This window comes from Chenopodium album, chromosome 4 (assembly GCF_948465745.1).
Source record: "Chenopodium album chromosome 4, dcCheAlbu1.1, whole genome shotgun sequence".
NCBI lineage: Eukaryota > Viridiplantae > Streptophyta > Magnoliopsida > Caryophyllales > Amaranthaceae > Chenopodium > Chenopodium album.
This window is the reverse complement of record NC_137837.1, coordinates 80,120,802-80,140,604: the sequence shown is the minus strand read 5'-3', so window position 1 is coordinate 80,140,604 and position 19,803 is coordinate 80,120,802. Positions and strand designations below refer to the sequence as shown.

The 19,803-nt window shown below is 35.4% G+C and overlaps 3 protein-coding genes and 1 long non-coding RNA gene across 5 annotated transcripts; 2 read left to right on the top strand and 2 right to left on the bottom strand.

The window, feature by feature from the left end:
- Window positions 1–1,994: 1,994 nt before the first annotated feature.
- On the top strand, window positions 1,995–3,658 carry LOC145629520 (uncharacterized). Its single transcript, XR_014111689.1, has 4 exons — window positions 1,995–2,260; window positions 2,338–2,545; window positions 2,697–3,081; window positions 3,258–3,658. It is a non-coding gene; the product is annotated as an uncharacterized LOC145629520 (long non-coding RNA).
- Window positions 3,617–4,535, bottom strand: LOC145629519 (GPI-anchored protein LLG1-like). Its single transcript, XM_081682140.1, has 3 exons — window positions 4,374–4,535; window positions 4,219–4,284; window positions 3,617–4,134 (listed from the first exon to the last, which is right to left on the bottom strand). The coding sequence occupies exons 1-3, from the start codon at window positions 4,459–4,461 to the stop codon at window positions 3,764–3,766; spliced, it is 525 nt and encodes a 174-aa protein (XP_081538266.1). The 5' UTR covers window positions 4,462–4,535; the 3' UTR covers window positions 3,617–3,763.
- A 4,089-nt stretch (window positions 4,536–8,624) lies between these two features.
- Window positions 8,625–10,735, top strand: LOC145629518 (putative calcium-binding protein CML21). Its single transcript, XM_081682139.1, has 5 exons — window positions 8,625–8,878; window positions 8,956–9,163; window positions 9,315–9,517; window positions 9,629–9,803; window positions 10,378–10,735. The coding sequence occupies exons 2-5, from the start codon at window positions 8,962–8,964 to the stop codon at window positions 10,503–10,505; spliced, it is 708 nt and encodes a 235-aa protein (XP_081538265.1). The 5' UTR covers window positions 8,625–8,878; window positions 8,956–8,961; the 3' UTR covers window positions 10,506–10,735.
- Window positions 10,736–11,138: 403 nt separating this feature from the next.
- Window positions 11,139–19,507, bottom strand: LOC145629517 (KH domain-containing protein At5g56140-like). Of its 2 annotated transcripts, XM_081682137.1 has the most exons (8): window positions 19,454–19,507; window positions 19,232–19,355; window positions 18,797–18,882; window positions 16,398–16,543; window positions 15,634–15,753; window positions 15,408–15,527; window positions 11,898–12,041; window positions 11,139–11,789 (listed from the first exon to the last, which is right to left on the bottom strand). In XM_081682137.1, the coding sequence occupies exons 2-8, from the start codon at window positions 19,339–19,341 to the stop codon at window positions 11,640–11,642; spliced, it is 876 nt and encodes a 291-aa protein (XP_081538263.1). In that variant the 5' UTR covers window positions 19,342–19,355; window positions 19,454–19,507; the 3' UTR covers window positions 11,139–11,639. The 2 variants fall into 2 exon arrangements, with proteins under 2 accessions (XP_081538263.1, XP_081538264.1); XM_081682138.1 differs by lacking the exon at window positions 19,454–19,507 and having other exon boundaries at window positions 15,408–15,524; window positions 19,232–19,440.
- Between the last annotated feature and the right edge of the window lie 296 nt (window positions 19,508–19,803).

Genomic DNA, 19,803 nt, shown 5'->3' with positions numbered 1-19,803 from the left:
AGGCAACACTGATTTACCATCTAACACTTCATACTCTCCAGCTCCAGCCTTCAAACACCTACAAGTCCTAGACTCATGACTAAGCACTTGCAGTCTTCTAATGATATTTGGACAAATATCATCATTCCAACTCTCACACTGCTCCCTTCTAGTGGCCAGTCTGACTAAGTTAGTCTTTTGATCCCTGCATTAAAATGTAAACAAATTCAGTTCTTGCTCCTAAGTATGGTAATGCAACTTTAGCATAAGCATAAGCATAAGGCTACCTTCAAGTAAAATCAGAACAGGTCTGCATCCGTTGATTTCTAGAGTAGCATTAAAGCTCTCTACAAAATTTGACTTATTCACATCACACTTTATGTTAGGGTTGAAAGCATGTTTTGACCATGTTGACTGGGGTCCCACTTTTGACAACCAAACTAATGCCAAGGGATTAGCCTTCTGGAGAGCTTCCATTGCTTTTCTGAAAGTAAAAGGGTTGTAAGCCCCAGCTGCCTTCCAAAAGAGTGAGAATATTAGTAATCCTGGGAATTCCCCCTTGAAGTTCTTGACAAGATGTTTGCAGCAATATCTTCTACCAGATTTAGGCCATAATTCAGTTAGTGCAGCTTGTATACCCTACATTGCACACACATATTCATTATAAGTGAGTCAGCAACAAAATTTAGATGTAGAAAGGGAAAGTGCAGATGATTGATACCTCTAAAATGGTGTCGGTTCCAAATTATTTTCTCCAACAAAGCATTCCCTCCCACATGAGTATTGTGTTGTGAATATCAAAGTCTCTAGCCTTCAAGAACCTGAGCAAAGTATGGTAGTGATCAAGGGTTGCGGGCAATAAGTTGCGGGGAATTAGGGTTTGACTCAATGTGAAGACAGAAGATTCCTATTTGGGATCCCGTATATCCTCGATGGAAAAGAAGGAAGGTAGCCTCAGATTAATATTCCTTTTCCCTCATTTATCTCTATGATTATGAATATGATTTTGAGTCTGATTCGAGGGTCCATCCTCAAGCCCTTCCAAATGAAATCAACATTCATTAAATTAATTTGCACATCTCATGGTTTGTTTATTTCAAATTCACACTCCACACAGATGAAATGGAATACCTGGCATGGGTTGATTCGATTTCATTCAATGAACTCCAATTACCCTGTAGTTTGATGATTTAAACAGATGATAATGCATCACACATTGCATTCAATTTTGAATCTCAACCACTAGCATTTGTATATGATAACAATAACAATAATAATAATAATACAAGAATAGGAATGGAAATCGAAATCACAATCGAATTAATTCACACAAATACACATACCTGATCGGAACCCTAGCTAGCTAGCTAGCTAGCTAGAAAGAGGACGAGGAGGTGCCAATTTCTGGAAAACGAACAAATGCACCTAAAATCTTTCTCCAAATTTACCTTGGGTTTTAGACTTTTGTTGTCTGTCATCTCCCCTTTCCATCTTTTCTTGTTTCATTACGTGTCTTACAGTTCCTTTTTTTCATTTTTTTATTATTAAAATTTAAAAGGAAATCTCAAAGATACGTACGACAGTACGAGTATCACTTTCAGGCTTCACCTACATTGCTACCGACACGACAGTTACCTCATGTCCGGCACTTTACCAAAACACTCGGGACTTACTAATATAATACCAAGTACACTTTAACATACGGATTATGATTGCGGTACTTGTTAATTGTATACATTAATTGTTTTTCATTTAATCATTAAATAAACGGTAAAAATTAACCTTGAGTTAGTAGGGATGTAGGGTGTACAAAGTACAATGCACCCGGATAATAAATTTTACTGTAAAAGGGGTTTCAAGCTTATTGTGATTTGTGGTATACTAGGCTACTTAGCAACCTTTTCATTACTTTATCTTCAATAATAATAAGGCTTAAATTTATTCCAAAAAATAAAATAAAATAAAATAAAATAAAAACAGACAATAGGTGGTGGGTGTAGCACAAACCCCGGCTTAAATGATCAAATAAGTTAATGAGATGGGACTTGTTATTTCCATGAAAATCAAAAGTGAAAACCCCACCGTAATCCTTTGTTATTTCCATCTGTCCAAACCCCTTAACAAAACATTAATTAGTTAATTAATTAATTAGCTTTTTTTGTTCATGACTAGAGAGAGTCCCCCAAAAATTTATTTTTGCCATTGAAAAGTTCCGATCTTTTAGGAGTTATTGTGTGTTCCTGGAAATTCAACTATTCGAGTTTAATCCGTTGTTAATCAGGTAAACATTTAGAAGAAGTGAATGAAGAGATGGATGTTTCTGAAACTGATGATCCGATGTTGATGTTTTATAATCAGGTGAATATGGGAGGTGCGCTGGGTGTGGTTGCAGAATCTCCAAAATCAAGTTATTTTCCAGAAACCAAATTAGAAGCTAAGATGGTTGAAGCTATGCAAAAGAGAGCTTCTAAAGGAACTGCCATGAAATCCTTCAACACCATCATTCTCAAGTTTCCTAAAATCGATCAAAGCTTTAGAAAATGCAAGGCTATCTTTCAAAAATTTGGTATCTTTCCATTCATTTTCCCCTGTTTTTTTTTTTTTTTTTTTAATTTAATATCTTTGTTCTGATGTCGTGTTTTTAGATAGTGTTGGTTCCTAGATAGATCTGACCTGGTTGCTTGTTCAATGTGATGGGATGAACTCGGAATCAAAAGATGTGGATAATAACGATGTGATCGATCACAGTGAGCTAAAAGCTTGCTTCCGGAAATTAGAAGTTAGTTTCAGCGAGGAAGAGATTGATGATTTCTTCAAGGCATGTGATATAAATGAGGACATGGGCATCAAATTCAATGAATTTATCGTCCTTCTCTGTCTTGTCTACCTTCTTCAGGAGGATTCTTCTAAGAATCAACTTGTATCCTTCTAAACTTGCTTCTTCAGGAGGATTCATTTTCTAACTATAACTTGTTTATTTCAGAAAGGCTAAAGAAAGAATTGCACGAGCTTCTTCCTCTGTACTTAACAAATGGAATTAATGTAATTCCTCCTCCTCATGGCGTTGATTCTGCCTGGCATGGTGCCAGGCTGATAAGCAATGTAAGTTACCATTGTATTTTGACACATTCCAGAATTTTATTTCTTTTTGAATGTTTTTTTTTTCCTTTTTCCTTCTCCTGTTAAGACTGTAGACCTGTAGTGCTAGTATTAAATTAAACCTGAGCTCTCCAGATCTCATAGATTCTTATAACAGATGGACTTGTTTTTTTTGGTAGTTGAGCACCTTCCCAGGAGCATGGTGCATGACCAAAAGGCAGTTGAAGTATAAGTATCGAAGGAACCGTTTAGGTTCATGATGATGGCATGATAAATTGTTGGGAAGTTACAATGCCTTATATTTTCTCGAGTATGACAGTCTGTAATCGTTCGCAGCAACCAGGCTGAACATACGGAAAGTTGCAGGGTTCATTGATCTCAACTTTTTCAGTGGTCTGAATTCGAAATAAAGTACTTGCTCCATACTAGTGTGTATAAAAGTATAAGTGTATATAATATACGAAGTAAATGGTTGTACTATGTAAGAAGATTGGCTTTTGTATGCTTATCTGGATGAATTGGAAATGTATAGCAAGAGTAAGATAAAGAAATTTATATAAATGAACCAGTGGGTTACATGCGTGCATGATTACAGACAACTGCAAATTGCCAAAGAAGTGCATGTTTTTCAATAACTCACAACACAAAAGTAAAGTCGAGAAATTTGAAGCAAAAGTTGAAAGAATCAAGAAATGAATAAGTGGTACAAAAATAAAAGAGAGAGAACATAGATCCAGTGGTGAAAAATGGTTGGCATAGCGGCAGCAGAGGGAGCGGGAGTATCATGATGAGGGGAGGACTGAGATGGAGTGCACTCGAGACCTCGCTTGCTATCACGGCACTCATTGGCAAAAAGGCCAGGAGGATAGTGGCCATTGAGGTTGATGTAGCTGAACAAGGTAGTGGCGCAGTTATTGGTTTGGTCGTTGAGTTGATGAGTATAAGGGCATGCGAAATCCTTGAAAGCTTCACAGCAGATGTTGGGTGGGTATTTGGGGCCTTTACATCTGCTGGTTATGATTGTGTAGTTCAAGTTCTCAAAATTGACTGGGCAGCCTGCATCCAAGGGTTTTCGTACTCCATTATCGATACAAGTATATGATATATCCAGAATATCATTCTAATAATTTACCAATATACCTTGCTGAGCTTGAAGAAGAGTGCGTGCTATAGAAAGGCGAGGGTGGAGTTGATCTGAAAGGGTTTCTGTAAAATCAACTAGTAATTATTTAGGAATAATTACACTAAGAATAATTAAGATATTTAAGAATAGGGAAAAGGGTAGAGTGGTAGACCTGTAGCAGAGGCAGAAGCAAGCAGCAAGAGCAACAAAATGATGGGTGGAAAGAGATTGGAACTATGGACGTCAACTTCTCCCACCATTTTTCAGCACTTGGTGTTTTTTCTCTTTCTCTTTCTTCAGCGTGCTAGAAAATACTGGAAACATATAAAGGGTGAGAAAGAATACTCAATAGTCAATACTAATACTCCAACTGCTGGATTCCTTTTCAGTTCTGTATCTTGCTTCACAGCTTGGTGAACGCGTCGTCGCCTCTTTTTTAAGGAGAGTTATGCCACCTTACCCATATTTCTCCACTAATCATGTATCAATCTCGAATTACTTGAATAGGTAATTCAGTTTGTGTTGTTAATCCTAATTGCTTTATTTTCCTTCCCCATTTACTTTTATATTGTTAAAGGTACCTAGTGTCCTTTTTAACTCGTTAATATGCTTGCCAGAATTTATTTGTTCGTCATCCTCCTATTCATTCTCGGTTTAAAAGAAAGTAGAATACATAAATAGAAAGGTGTATTCCTCGTCGCATGCTCGCAAGCAAATGACAATTATTCAAACCAGCTAGATCAAATAAGGAAGTACCTATAGGAAATTTTGTTAAGAACTACTCCAAAGATGTAGTTTTTTTGAATAATTATCCTTTTTAAAAAAAAAAATTGTGAACAACTACCCCTAAGATGTCTTAAGTTTATATAGCACTACTTATTAACGGATTTTATTCAATTGAGTCGTTTGTAGGGCTCATACCTACATTTTGTCACCCTATTTATTCTCTTCCTAATTATCTTTGTTCTCTTTCAATAATTATCCTCCATTTTTTCTTCTCTTTTATCTTTCACCATTTTTATTTAATCTAAATGAATCTTAGATAAGGAATTTTTTTTCCCTCTTTTCAACAAAAACCCTTTTCTTTCCTCTAATGCGTTGTCTTTCTCTTCCTATATATAAATAAAACTGAATTCAAACCCTAAATCCCCCCCCCCAAAAAAAAAAAACAATTTTCCTAATTCAATTCAAACCCTAAACCTTAGACATTTAAATTCCCAAACTGAATTGAATCCATAAATCCTAAATTAAATCCCTAATTATATAATTGAAGTTAATTAAAACCCCTGAACAATTAAATAGGCCACGGTTACAACAATAGCTTAAAACATTACTTGATTTGGTGAATAATTGCTTAACTTTTGAATGTTTGATGAGTTTCGGGGGGAAAAAAATAATAAGACTTTAAATAAATGGCAAAAGAGTTAATTGGGTGGTAAACCGTAAGTGTGGGCCCTACAAATAGCTCAATTGAACGGAATCCATTAATGAGTAGTGTTAGACAAACTTTAAACATATTAGGGGTAGTTGTTCACAATTAAAAAGAAAACGGATAAGTGTTTGCAAAATTGCCTATCTTTGAGGTTATTCCTCACAAATTTTCCTATAATATTTTTTCGTTATAATAAAGGGGCTAATAAGGCTCATACTTTGTAATACATACTTTTATATTATTTAAACCGTTGTAAGAATTAAATGGTCAAAAAATTTTGGCCGAAAAGTAAAATTGGATGTCAATTAACAAATTAGTAGTACTTTAAGGTTATAATTTACCATTTTTATCTTATAATAAAGATTGTAATGGGCAAAGCGAATACTATGAATGACTACTTTTGGCAATTTTCATTTTAATAAATCAAACATTACTTTTTGGGAAATTCTCACTAGTAATCACATATATATATTTTTTTTTTTTTTCTCAATGGTAAAGGGTGCAACTTTTAATTATCCTTGGTAACCAAACATTAATATGATTAATTTGGTAACTTGTGTTTAAAAAAATATCATTAAATTATTAACCATGGCTTAATAACAATGAATTGACTTATTTACCCTTACAATTATTTCCCTCCCCTTTTTTTTCTGGTTTTCGTTCTCCATTTATAAAACCCCCAATTCCTCTTCCATTACTCAATTTCTTCATATTCTAGGGTTCTTCATTCTCCAGATTAGGGTTTATGGCAAAATCGGGTTCATCCTCTGTATCAATGAAGGCTATCACCATGGACGACAAGCTTGAGTGGGTGAAGTTTGTGACCTGCAATTGTTCTCCTCCAAAAATCGTTGCGGTGAAAGTATATGAAACAGTAAAAAACCCGCGAATGCTATTTTTCAAGTGTAGGGGCTGCGATTATTTTGCTTGGCAATCCAGACAGCTGCCACACATTACATGCACAAGTTTTGTCATTTAAGTTGACAGGCAACACTGATTTACCATCTAACACTTCATACTCTCCAGCTCCAGCCTTCAAACACCTACAAGTCCTAGACTCATGACTAAGCACTTGCAGTCTTCTAATGATATTTGGACAAATATCATCATTCCAACTCTCACACTGCTCCCTTCTAGTGGCCAGTCTGACTAAGTTAGTCTTTTGATCCCTGCATTAAAATGTAAACAAATTCAGTTCTTGCTCCTAAGTATGGTAATGCAACTTTAGCATAAGCATAAGCATAAGGCTACCTTCAAGTAAAATCAGAACAGGTCTGCATCCGTTGATTTCTAGAGTAGCATTAAAGCTCTCTACAAAATTTGACTTATTCACATCACACTTTATGTTAGGGTTGAAAGCATGTTTTGACCATGTTGACTGGGGTCCCACTTTTGACAACCAAACTAATGCCAAGGGATTAGCCTTCTGGAGAGCTTCCATTGCTTTTCTGAAAGTAAAAGGGTTGTAAGCCCCAGCTGCCTTCCAAAAGAGTGAGAATATTAGTAATCCTGGGAATTCCCCCTTGAAGTTCTTGACAAGATGTTTGCAGCAATATCTTCTACCAGATTTAGGCCATAATTCAGTTAGTGCAGCTTGTATACCCTACATTGCACACACATATTCATTATAAGTGAGTCAGCAACAAAATTTAGATGTAGAAAGGGAAAGTGCAGATGATTGATACCTCTAAAATGGTGTCGGTTCCAAATTATTTTCTCCAACAAAGCATTCCCTCCCACATGAGTATTGTGTTGTGAATATCAAAGTCTCTAGCCTTCAAGAACCTGAGCAAAGTATGGTAGTGATCAAGGGTTGCGGGCAATAAGTTGCGGGGAATTAGGGTTTGACTCAATGTGAAGACAGAAGATTCCTGTTTGGGATCCCGTATATCCTCGATGGAAAAGAAGGAAGGTAGCCTCAGATTAATATTCCTTTTCCCTCATTTATCTCTATGATTATGAATATGATTTTGAGTCTGATTCGAGGGTCCATCCTCAAGCCCTTCCAAATGAAATCAACATTCATTAAATTAATTTGCACATCTCATGGTTTGTTTATTTCAAATTCACACTCCACACAGATGAAATGGAATACCTGGCATGGGTTGATTCGATTTCATTCAATGAACTCCAATTACCCTGTAGTTTGATGATTTAAACAGATGATAATGCATCACACATTGCATTCAATTTTGAATCTCAACCACTAGCATTTGTATATGATAACAATAACAATAATAATAATAATACAAGAATAGGAATGGAAATCGAAATCACAATCGAATTAATTCACACAAATACACATACCTGATCGGAACCCTAGCTAGCTAGCTAGCTAGCTAGAAAGAGGACGAGGAGGTGCCAATTTCTGGAAAACGAACAAATGCACCTAAAATCTTTCTCCAAATTTACCTTGGGTTTTAGACTTTTGTTGTCTGTCATCTCCCCTTTCCATCTTTTCTTGTTTCATTACGTGTCTTACAGTTCCTTTTTTTCATTTTTTTATTATTAAAATTTAAAAGGAAATCTCAAAGATACGTACGACAGTACGAGTATCACTTTCAGGCTTCACCTACATTGCTACCGACACGACAATTACCTCATGTCCGGCACTTTACCAAAACACTCGGGACTTACTAATATAATACCAAGTACACTTTAACATACGGATTATGATTGCGGTACTTGTTAATTGTATACATTAATTGTTTTTCATTTAATCATTAAATAAACGGTAAAAATTAACCTTGAGTTAGTAGGGATGTAGGGTGTACAAAGTACAATGCACCCGGATAATAAATTTTACTGTAAAAGGGGTTTCAAGCTTATTGTGATTTGTGGTATACTAGGCTACTTAGCAACCTTTTCATTACTTTATCTTCAATAATAATAAGGCTTAAATTTATTCCAAAAAATAAAATAAAATAAAATAAAATAAAAACAGACAATAGGTGGTGGGTGTAGCACAAACCCCGGCTTAAATGATCAAATAAGTTAATGAGATGGGACTTGTTATTTCCATGAAAATCAAAAGTGAAAACCCCACCGTAATCCTTTGTTATTTCCATCTGTCCAAACCCCTTAACAAAACATTAATTAGTTAATTAATTAATTAGCTTTTTTTGTTCATGACTAGAGAGAGTCCCCCAAAAATTTATTTTTGCCATTGAAAAGTTCCGATCTTTTAGGAGTTATTGTGTGTTCCTGGAAATTCAACTATTCGAGTTTAATCCGTTGTTAATCAGGTAAACATTTAGAAGAAGTGAATGAAGAGATGGATGTTTCTGAAACTGATGATCCGATGTTGATGTTTTATAATCAGGTGAATATGGGAGGTGCGCTGGGTGTGGTTGCAGAATCTCCAAAATCAAGTTATTTTCCAGAAACCAAATTAGAAGCTAAGATGGTTGAAGCTATGCAAAAGAGAGCTTCTAAAGGAACTGCCATGAAATCCTTCAACACCATCATTCTCAAGTTTCCTAAAATCGATCAAAGCTTTAGAAAATGCAAGGCTATCTTTCAAAAATTTGGTATCTTTCCATTCATTTTCCCCTGTTTTTTTTTTTTTTTTTTTAATTTAATATCTTTGTTCTGATGTCGTGTTTTTAGATAGTGTTGGTTCCTAGATAGATCTGACCTGGTTGCTTGTTCAATGTGATGGGATGAACTCGGAATCAAAAGATGTGGATAATAACGATGTGATCGATCACAGTGAGCTAAAAGCTTGCTTCCGGAAATTAGAAGTTAGTTTCAGCGAGGAAGAGATTGATGATTTCTTCAAGGCATGTGATATAAATGAGGACATGGGCATCAAATTCAATGAATTTATCGTCCTTCTCTGTCTTGTCTACCTTCTTCAGGAGGATTCTTCTAAGAATCAACTTGTATCCTTCTAAACTTGCTTCTTACTTGTTGTATACTACTCGTTAGAATATGTTTCTATGAATGAATGTTTGATTGACTAATTGATTTCGCCTTAACAATGCATCCCTTAGAAATCTCGTATGGGTTTGCCCAATCTGGAGTCCACATTTGAGACCCTTGTTGATACTTTTGCCTTCTTGGACAAAAATAAGGATGGCTATGTCAGCAAGACTGAGATGATTCAGTCTATTAATGAAACTACCTCCGGAGAACGTTCTTCGGGACGAATCGCCATGAAAAGATTTGGTCAGCATCCTCACCTCCCTTCTCTTTACTCTTACTGTGCATCATTAGTTTAGTATCTTCTACAAGTATTATGTAATACTCTCTACTCCAAAATATTTTGCTTTTATGTGTTTTCCAATTTACAGACATAATATCATCATTACCTATTTCTCCTCTTCCCTTCCAGATTATCTGTTAAAATTGCAATTTGCTTAAGTGCGATATAGTTTCTTAATACTTGTTTACACCTGATATGGGAACAACCGAACAAGGACGCAATGCTTGACTGAATTTCATTAGGCATCCAGCAGTGGGGATCAAGTGCCTCTAGCACCTTAGGTTACCCGAATTGGGTCTCTAATACCATCTCTCCTAGATCCGTACAGGTGATCAGCCTCTGCAAGGACTAAGTTTATCTTGGTTGGTGAGAGATGTTAAACAGGAGACTGTGTTTGTGGCATTGATGTTTATTGAATTAGTGGGGCTTCTATCAACACTTTGTGTTGTGCAGCTACAAGTAAAAGAGTCTTGCATGTTTAGATAGAAGCTTACTCTGCATTAGTAATTCCTAAGGTGTGTTGCTGTGCTACTGCAGAAGAGATGGACTGGGATAGAAATGGAATGGTTAACTTCAAGGAATTTCTATTTGCTTTCACCCGTTGGGTTGGTATTGATGAAGCTGAAGATGAGGATGAAGTAGACGAGGATGAAGCAGAAGCTTGATTAATGCTTTCTCAGATCTTCCTTAGAATTTTCCATCTTATGTACTACCTTCAACAGCAATTAGTTAAGCTGGTTAGGTGGATGGTATTTGCACCCAGACTCTTGTTTTGACAGAATGTTGGAAGTGTTTTTCTTTTCTCAACAGCACACGGTTGTTGTCACATTGTACATAGCCCACTTGTTTGTAACGGTATGGCTTAAATAAGTGTAGAGCATGTACTATCTGAATATACTTGGTTTTGAACTTTTGAATTTCATGTTCTGTAATTTCTGCAAGCATAAAGTATGGGATAAATTACAAGTTGGAGAGCAGCAAAGCCAAAGGAGCAGGAGGCAAAATCTCTACCCCTGTCCCTGTGGTTATAAAGCCATGAAGGTACTACGGAGTATTGGAAACAGCACAACTACTTATACCGCAGAATTTTCAAATGCCTCCAAAACCTACCAAGAATGCTTCTTTTAGTTTTAATTATTATTTCAGTAAATATCGTTCCCATGTATGCTTCTGATTTATTCATTATCATTCCCATTTTAGACCTGGTTCCCTCATAACAATTCACAACCCTAGCTTCAAAACAAGTTCAAAGACATATATTAGGGCAAAAAAATATACAACAGGTAAGATCCCAAATCTATTATCAAACTTGAAATTTTTTCATAAATCAATCCATTCAAGTCTACAACTGCTACTAGACATTCAAACCCATCTATATGGGTAGTGCTTCTGCTCTCCACTGTAAGCACACCATATAATGATAGCTACCATTACCCTACCAAAACTTTCACAATATCATTAAAAAAAAATTAAAAAAAAAATTTTTAAAAAATCTCCATAATACATGACTGAAAGGCAGATTTCTAACTAGCCTAAAGAAGCATACAAACGCAAGCCATCTAAACTCAACTGGTCATTCCAGAATATAAGCTATTATGACCTCAACCACCCAGACTATATGCTAAACATGCTTGATTTACCATTACATTAAAAATAGAACTGGCACACTAATTGCACCAGTGCCCCGATGGCAGTTGGGACTTCAGAAGCACTGTGGCAGGTACATCAGCACCGGTAGCGTGGGAATGTCCAGTTTACCCTTCATAGCTAATAATTCTCCAGAACCCCACCATAATTTATCACCCCCGAGTCTTGGCCCTCTTCATCCCTAGGCTGTTGTGAAAGGGAGATACAGAACCAGACATGTGAGAACCATCTTCACGAAGTGTACCGTTTAGCATAGCTAACTCTCGCAACTGCTGTTTTTTGAAGAAGTCTTGAGACTCATCCTGATTAAGAAAGATGAGATTGTTAGAAAATCATTTAAGGTCCAAAAAATATAAGCATAACAAAACACAAGGTTCTGCTAAGTTTCTGTAGCCCCTAGAATAACATACCACAGGCTTGAGCAGATCCTCAAGTATCTCACGTGCTTGCATCAGGCGGGCATCAATTATTTCTACAGGCAATTCTGCCTCTACAAGTATGTGAAGGGGTTCATTAAGATGTTCATACCCTGGTTTTCCCCGCATCATATCCTCCTTTGATAAAAAAGATGATGCAAGAATTGTTGTGTTAGTATTTCTATACAAACTAAAATACAGATATATCAAGCAGTAAATTCTCAAAAAAGTAATTGATCTTAAAACACTTTTAATACACGCAATACTTTCAGAAATTTACAAGGATACACAGACTAATTTCAAAATCCACAAACTGCAAATTTGTGAGAAATAATTACATCAATTATAAGTTATGCAAAATTTTCATTTCATTGAAAGCGACCCCCTTAAAGAATTATTTTCAAATGCTCGGTACAGCTTGACTAAATCTTCCAGTGAAATGACTTTAAATGCACAAAAATGACCATGGGTTGTTTTGGGGAAAATGGATGTCATTTTATTTGCTTGAATAAAAATTTGGGTTTTTCTAAGCTATACCCCTAAGGTATTCGAGTTTCTAAGGTGTACCTATGCTTTTTCAAGTTTCTAAGTTGTGCCCTTTAACTCCTTATTAATACTAAAATGTACCCTTATTAGTTGTTTAAAAGTTATTTGAGGGTGTGATTTCGTGGCTTCAGTTTTCATTATTAGGGTTGCGGTGGCTAAAATTTCTTTCTCCTACCATTTCCTTACCTTTTATCATCTTTCTATTAAATTTATAGTTAACTTTAGGTGACGTGGAAGTCCCAAGGAGGGTACCATTCATTAATGGTAATAAGTTGAGGGGCACAACTTAGAAACTTGAAAAAGCATGGGTACGCCTTAGAAACTCGAATACCTTAGGGGTATAGCTTAGAAAAACCCTAAAAATTTTAGGTGTTTGGCAAAAACTAAGAATTCAAACAACAATGTAATAATATCCATGACCTTAATGAATCTCAAAAAATTATTTGCCTCTAGGTTATTAATGTCTCAATCTTCCTTTAATCCTTTCATTAATACTCCCCAAATCAAGATATCATCATACGTATAGCATATTAGAACTTTGAAGTTTGAAGTGAGGAAGAATTCTAGAGATCTTGCAATCTAGATGCTTATGTCATTCGTAAAAAAAGTAGCTAGAGAGTAGAGAAGTGCTTAGTGGTGATGGAAAGAGGTTCTGGGTTTGGTAGAGCTGTAGAGGAGGGAGAAAGAGAGATGACAAACTGATGAAGTTAAAAATAGCGAGGGAGTGGTGGTCCAAGATATAGAGAGCATTTGACGGTATGGGGAAATTTAATGAGAATGTGTAAAATCAAATTTCAAACAGTGAAAGTGAATGGTAAAGTAATCAAAATTATTACGTAACTAATACCGAGTAAATAAGTACTTTCTCTATTAAAATAGTTTTTTTTAAAAAATGCTTACACTAACACTAGCAAGCTTGCCAATGCACAACTTTAAACATATACTACATATAAAAATAATATAATATTATGATATGAAATACATTATTATTATGAACACTTTTAATTAATTTCATATTTCAATGAATTAGTATAAAGTTAGTAAATGAATAGTACAAAAATACAAGTGTTGCAATAGTTTACGATGGAATAATACACAATAAGCTATAGTTAATAATCTATACTAACCCATATTCTTGGATTCTACTCGCTTTACGTTTTCATCTTTTTCATACTCATTTCTATACGTTAAATATCACTAGGGGATGCAATAATTTGACAGAAGATGTAGTATTAAGCATAATGCTTATCGAAAAGAACCATGTCTTAGAGTTGCTAAGCAATACTTGCCAAGTTGCAATCATGTTTGTTATTCCCTCCGTCCCAGAATACAGTTCCTATTTTCCTTTTCGGGTGTTCCAAAATGTTGTTCTTTGTTTCATTTTTTTCCTTTTTAAGGTGCTAAAATAACTAAAATACCCTCACTTTTTTCAATTCCAATACACTAATCCTTTTTTCTACTATTTTTTTCCCCTATATTGATTTTTTTTTGGGATTTTCCCACGCATCCTTTTACTCCCAACATTTTCCGACTTCATTTACTTGGGAACTTCTCCTTTTTCATTTCATTTTCTCTCTCCTCCTGTAATCTCCCATTTTTCACCAAGTACCCTAACGTTGACTCCTTTCTCTCATCAGAATATCAGATCCTTGAATTTGAAAGAGTATTCTCACCTATAAATTGTAGATTGGTGTATAAAGCACTCATGCAAATTAAAGCCCTCAAAAAATTTCTTAAAAAAACACTTTCAAAGCTAATTTGTGGTTGACGGGAGGCAGCAGATTTCTTGGGCTTGTATATGTATATTTGATCTTGCTATGTATATGTATGTATGAAGGAAGAAGAAAATGGAGTTAAAAAGTAAAAAAAAAAAATTTAAAAAAATGGGGAAATTCCAAAAACTATTTTTGATTTAGTTTGAGAGGATTATTTGATTGATTTAAGGGCTTTTTGTTTAAGCAGAGGAAGGCGAGGGAAGTAGTGGTGGTTTTAGGTGGCTGTGAGAGCCGCGTGGGTGTTGGTGGCGGTTCCAGGCATTAGTGGTAGGTGGGGCCTGGGGGCAGCGACAGTAACTGGAAGAAAAAGGAAGGGTTTTGCCTAAATAAATAAACACAAAACGCAACCAAAAAATTTAACAGAAAACTCCAAAAGGTGCATTAATTGCACACTTGTTTTATTGTACTAATAGTAAAGTTTCAAGTACATCACACACTGAATCCTCCCATTCCTTAATTCCTGTGAAATACTACAAACGGGAACTATACTTTGGGACGGAGGGACTAATTAAGACAGACAGACAGTGCATATCATTCACATTTACATAGCATACAAGAAAATAATAGTTACATGTGACAAATTTGGATAGTCCCAGGGGTGCAAAAATCTGCTAAGGGCAATGAGCAAATTTTGGTTTTAGATCTGCCAAATCATCAATCTAAAGTGTGGTTAATCACAAATCCAAGCCAGATTGAAAGCAAATTTAGCAAATCTAACATTCGATGAATTATAGCATTACAATAGAAAATCTAACAATTGATGAAAAGAATCTCAGTTTTTCTACTTCTCCCTAACAACACAATGGTACTTGATTGATGATTATGTAAACGTAGCAACCTCCATAATTGCAATTGTTCCGTGTTCCCAGAAAGAACTTTCCTATAAACATATCTTTCAAAAATGGGTTTGGGCACTTGTGCCAAAACATCTATTCATTTTAAAAGGCAATGAAGCAACATCTATTCTAGTGTTCAACATCCCAGTAAAACCATGTTACACACACAATCAGCACAATTGTACAAACATTTTCCAAATTTATGAACTTAAAACCTTATATGTAAACATTCCACACAAATTAATAACTTCCTTGGAGACACCAAGTGCACAGAAATGAGTTGCAGCAACATGAAGGTAAATTAACAAAATCATATATGACAACAGTACAGGAACAATAATGATTACCTTTGCCGGATCCTTGATGCTGCCACGTCCTCTGATAAGAACACGACAATCAGTAGTAGCTTCAACACGCTTGAGAGAGTTTCCTCTCGGGCCAAGCAGTCGCCCGACAAAGTTGTACTGCTACAGCGATTAAAAAAGGTACAATGAGATTGTGTTGTATAAGAAATATCATTCACTAATCAAGACCACGTAATCAAATTATATAAGAACCACACCAACTTCATACATTGGGATAGTTGTCAACAGGAATGTCCACCCTGATAGTCCTCTTCACGATAAGGCCTGACGAGTTACCATGAGAACCAAGCCAGTTCTGAGCTGAAGACTGGTGTAAAAGACCAGACATCTGCAAAGAAAGCTAACATTTGTAAATGAAATCGCACAACAAAAAAAAGGAATCATGTTCCCGATATCTAACAAAGGGTCCACGGAGATTTGGGAATATCTATTTAGGAAAATAACAAGTCAACATAGTATCAGACTCCCCACATGACCTGATGACCACATTTATTCTTGAACAGTGCTGGTACAGGTCCACAATATTTTCAGAAACCACCAGAATGCTCATAGCAGAACCTGATTCTGAAGTCAAGGCCATGTTTAGAAGAACTAATCCCACAAAAAGGTACTGAAGGGAGGGATCCTAAAGTATAGAGTCTGGAAGTCTTTTTTCTGACACCTCTTCAAATAATATTTTAAATGGCTGGAATTTTAGTATTGCATGGGCAGATTGATTTATAAAATCAAGGATAATGATTAGTATGCCTTGGGTTAAAATAAAAAGAATTATCCCTCTTCACAGCAGCAGTCCAACCTACACCTAATATTATTCCATAACATTGTTAGCTTCATCACTGCCTGTCATGAGAAGAGTGGATACGCTATCAACAAATTGTTAGCACTAAGATACAACAATTGAGTCAGTAAAAATTTTTAAACAGTAAAATTTGACGAAAACTAAAGGTCGTGTTAATGGTCAGTAATCCGTACTTCTGATTGGAAAGGTGATGCCCATCCATTCATATCTGCTCCTCCATTTGAATATATTCCTCCAGAAGGCAGAGGCCTAGCATGTTCAAGCCCAGATTGATCTAATATTGAAGCATTCCCCAACAGTGTAGTTACACGCAATATTTCTGCTCAATGTCAATTTTCAATAACAGATGTACTAGTTAGCATTTGTTATATATTAGTAGGCAATTCACCACAAACACAATACAGTTTGCCGAGTTAGTTCAGCTATCAGACACCTTCACCACCCCCGGCCACACACAAATGAGGGGGAGGGGGAGAGTGAAAAGACAACTTTAGTAACAGAATAAAAGGCAAAAAAGTAAATATAAATGAATCATCTACATAAAATTAATCATTGGGCAAAGCTTCTAATGTCCCACATCACAAGCAGTCATTTTCCCAAACTCGCTCAAAGTAAATTAAGCATTAAAATGAGTAAATAAATAATACAAATGGATAAGTTCTTGAATGACTGACACAAGAGGTTATTCCAAATAATCTCATTATAGAGATTCAATGGGCACATATTCCATAAGAATATTCTCCACGAACATATATGTATATCTTAACCACATCCGTCCACAGCATATCCAAGATGCCCAAGAGATCAACAATAAGGTCAGATGAAAATAACCACCCTTGTGTTTTTGTCAGCAAAAATTTACGTACAGGCGCATGATAACCTCTCATATTGCTAATTAATTTTTTTTAAAAATGAACTTAAACAAGTATACGAAACCTCCTGAAGTCTTAAGCACCAATATCAGTCAAATTTTCCAGTAAAAATTGCTAAAATAAAGACACATCCTACCCTGTACAAGCATCCACCAAAGACTGATACACCCTTAACAACAAACTGAAAGTGATCTCAACCATGGATGGCATGACAAAGCATATCACTAGAAAAAAATGCCAGCAACAATTGCTAAAGAGACTGTCCAAGGTTTGAAAGGCTATATTTTGAAACAACAAGTATTCAAAAATTTGTTAGATTAAGATATTAAAAAACAAGTATAATGCCATAGTATTAGATATGATTGCCTAGTGCCACTAAGTAAAAAAAACAATGAAGTACGCTAACAATTGACAAAAGCATCTGATGTAAATTTTCAAGAAAGCAGAAATAGACAAAATCGAGAAATATTAACTTTGCTGTCATAGTAGAGTAATGGTAGACTTAATCAAATGCCTCATTATAATGTCCTATAACACTTATTTGTCATAAAATGGCATGAATATCCATGTGTTTCTGAATCAACGGTTGAAAACTTTCTGCACAAAGTACCATCCTAGTCTATTGTGTGCAAGACCCTAATTAGGGACGCTCATCATAGACACCAGGACAATGATCTGAAAAGGAATTTCAGCCTTTCTTCTCGTAAGATAAATGTCACAATAGATCATATCAAACACTCTGCCTGTCCCATACTCACACACATTATGAAAGCAGATTGAGAAGGATATTTTGCTTAAAAATAGCATACCATAAAAAGAGAAGCAACAACAAATTGTCACATGGATTCGCTATTATGATGAAGGTCGTGCTCTAGAAAGTATGCTATAGAAAGATAAGTAGGACTCTCACCTCAGGACTTTTAATATATGAGACAGAATGAGTGGAGGATAAGTTTTACCCAACAAGAAAGAGGGAGAGAAAAAAGAGTGAGAGTGAAGTTAATCACGGCATCACTGACACGTTAGGGAATATTAGGAAATTTGAGTCCGTGTCATCTCAATAAATACTTATCACGATGATCCTTGATGAGTCTATCGGTTTCCCTCAGCCAGACCTCTATACTATATTCCACTCTCTGGACACAGCAAAACACAGCCTCTAGATGCATGTTACATGGAAAACTCTCCTTGTTTCATATATAGTGTTTAGGAGTGGATTATATTACCCCTCCATCATCATCTACCAGACATTTTGCCAAATATGAATTATTCAGGTTAAAATGCTATTAAGAAAGCAAAGCAACTAGCAATTAAGATCAAGGTCTCCTACACAATGTAATTAATCAAGCTTGTCAACACATTAAATTAGTTATAATTTTTCTCCTTTCCATGGGATTAGCTTCACATGATTAAGTTAGGAACTTACGGTAATAGTTAAGGTTTATTAACGATGACATTTTGAAGGTACGAATCTGAAATATTACGAATAATACTAATGGTTTAATAGAAATTAGACATCAAAGACACCAATGGGAAGAAACAACAGAAAAGATAGGTTGACAAGCAAGATAATTGGAGCAACAGTTGTAGGAGGGTGCATTTGGCTTGAATTATGAGTTGATTAATGAGGTGGTTAACCAGTAATGCAAAAAAAAAAAAAAAAAAAAAATAAATAAATAAATAAAACCAAACAAACTCACCCTGATTCAATAAACGGTAACAGTAGGGAAGCACGGGCAAAAAAGGACCGATTTTCTGACGTTCAGCCAACAACTCTGAAAGGTATCTGTCCACATAAATATAAGTCCGATGAGTTAAAATCATCGTAATTGACACATATAATAGCATCCGAAAACAAGCAAATTAAATGAAAATTTTGACAGATCAGGACTACATATAATTTAATTGATGTTATAGTAAGTAAAGAAGTGATGAGTTGATGAATACAGTAGTAATTTTAGTCTAATAATAAAAAATAAAAAATAAAATCAATTAAAATGAGAGATCTGTTAAATGAATCTAATTGATAAAATGAAATGAGTTAATTGGAGATCTGACAAAAAAAAAAAAAAAAAAAGCAGTAGCAGAAGTAAGATTAGAGTGTATGGATCTAAAGAGAGAGAGAGAGAAAATACTTCTCTTGATCAGCGAGAGTGGAGGAGGCAGAGCGAAGACCAGCGATGTGAGGAGAGTGAGGAGTTGTTGACGGTGACGGAGAATATGACATGTATCTGCCCGACGCCATTCTTTCCGGCTTACCTAAATCAGTAATCACCAACCAAAGACTAAGAGAAGCTAAGATATAAATAAGCAGCTACTTACTCAATCATGTAAGATGAACCCAACCAAACCCTTACAACTTTGCCTTCAGACTTCAAACCCAATCAATCAATCTATCTATCTATCAATCCCCACTTCCACGGACTACTCTTCACTTTCAAGTTCCAACTACTACTAGTCTACTACTGCGTCGGTTGCTACACACTAATGACCCCAACTACATCACTGTTCATACAATAATAATCATTACTCGTATTAACCTATATTCCAACACTCAAATCTTAATTTTTACCCACATAATCTATACATACTTGTTTTCGGTGATAAATTTCACTTTTTCAAATTAACCCTTTTTTTTTTTTTTTCAGGAAAAAAAAAACTATCATCCTATCCTATTTTTTAGCATAATACAAGCCGTATTTTTACC

Bases quoted from the DNA above. Each gene is read 5' to 3' on its own strand.
- LOC145629517 (XM_081682137.1), bottom strand. From the start codon at position 19,341: ATGGCGTCGGGCAGATACATGTCATATTCTCCGTCACCGTCAACAACT. The intron at 12,042-15,407 runs GTAATCATTATT...TTTTTATCAAAG, and splicing joins GCATCAAGGATCCGGCAAAG to GAGGATATGATGCGGGGAAA. The intron at 11,790-11,897 runs GTATGTTATTCT...TTTCTTAATCAG, and splicing joins AGGATCTGCTCAAGCCTGTG to GATGAGTCTCAAGACTTCTT.
- LOC145629519 (XM_081682140.1), bottom strand. From the start codon at position 4,461: ATGGTGGGAGAAGTTGACGTCCATAGTTCCAATCTCTTTCCACCCATC. The intron at 4,285-4,373 runs GTCTACCACTCT...TTGATTTTACAG, and splicing joins TGCTTCTGCCTCTGCTACAG to AAACCCTTTCAGATCAACTC. The intron at 4,135-4,218 runs GTATATTGGTAA...CCTTGGATGCAG, and splicing joins TCTTCTTCAAGCTCAGCAAG to GCTGCCCAGTCAATTTTGAG.
- LOC145629518 (XM_081682139.1), top strand. From the start codon at position 8,962: ATGGGAGGTGCGCTGGGTGTGGTTGCAGAATCTCCAAAATCAAGTTAT. The intron at 9,518-9,628 runs GTATCCTTCTAA...TGCATCCCTTAG, and splicing joins ATTCTTCTAAGAATCAACTT to AAATCTCGTATGGGTTTGCC. The intron at 9,804-10,377 runs GTCAGCATCCTC...GTGCTACTGCAG, and splicing joins AATCGCCATGAAAAGATTTG to AAGAGATGGACTGGGATAGA.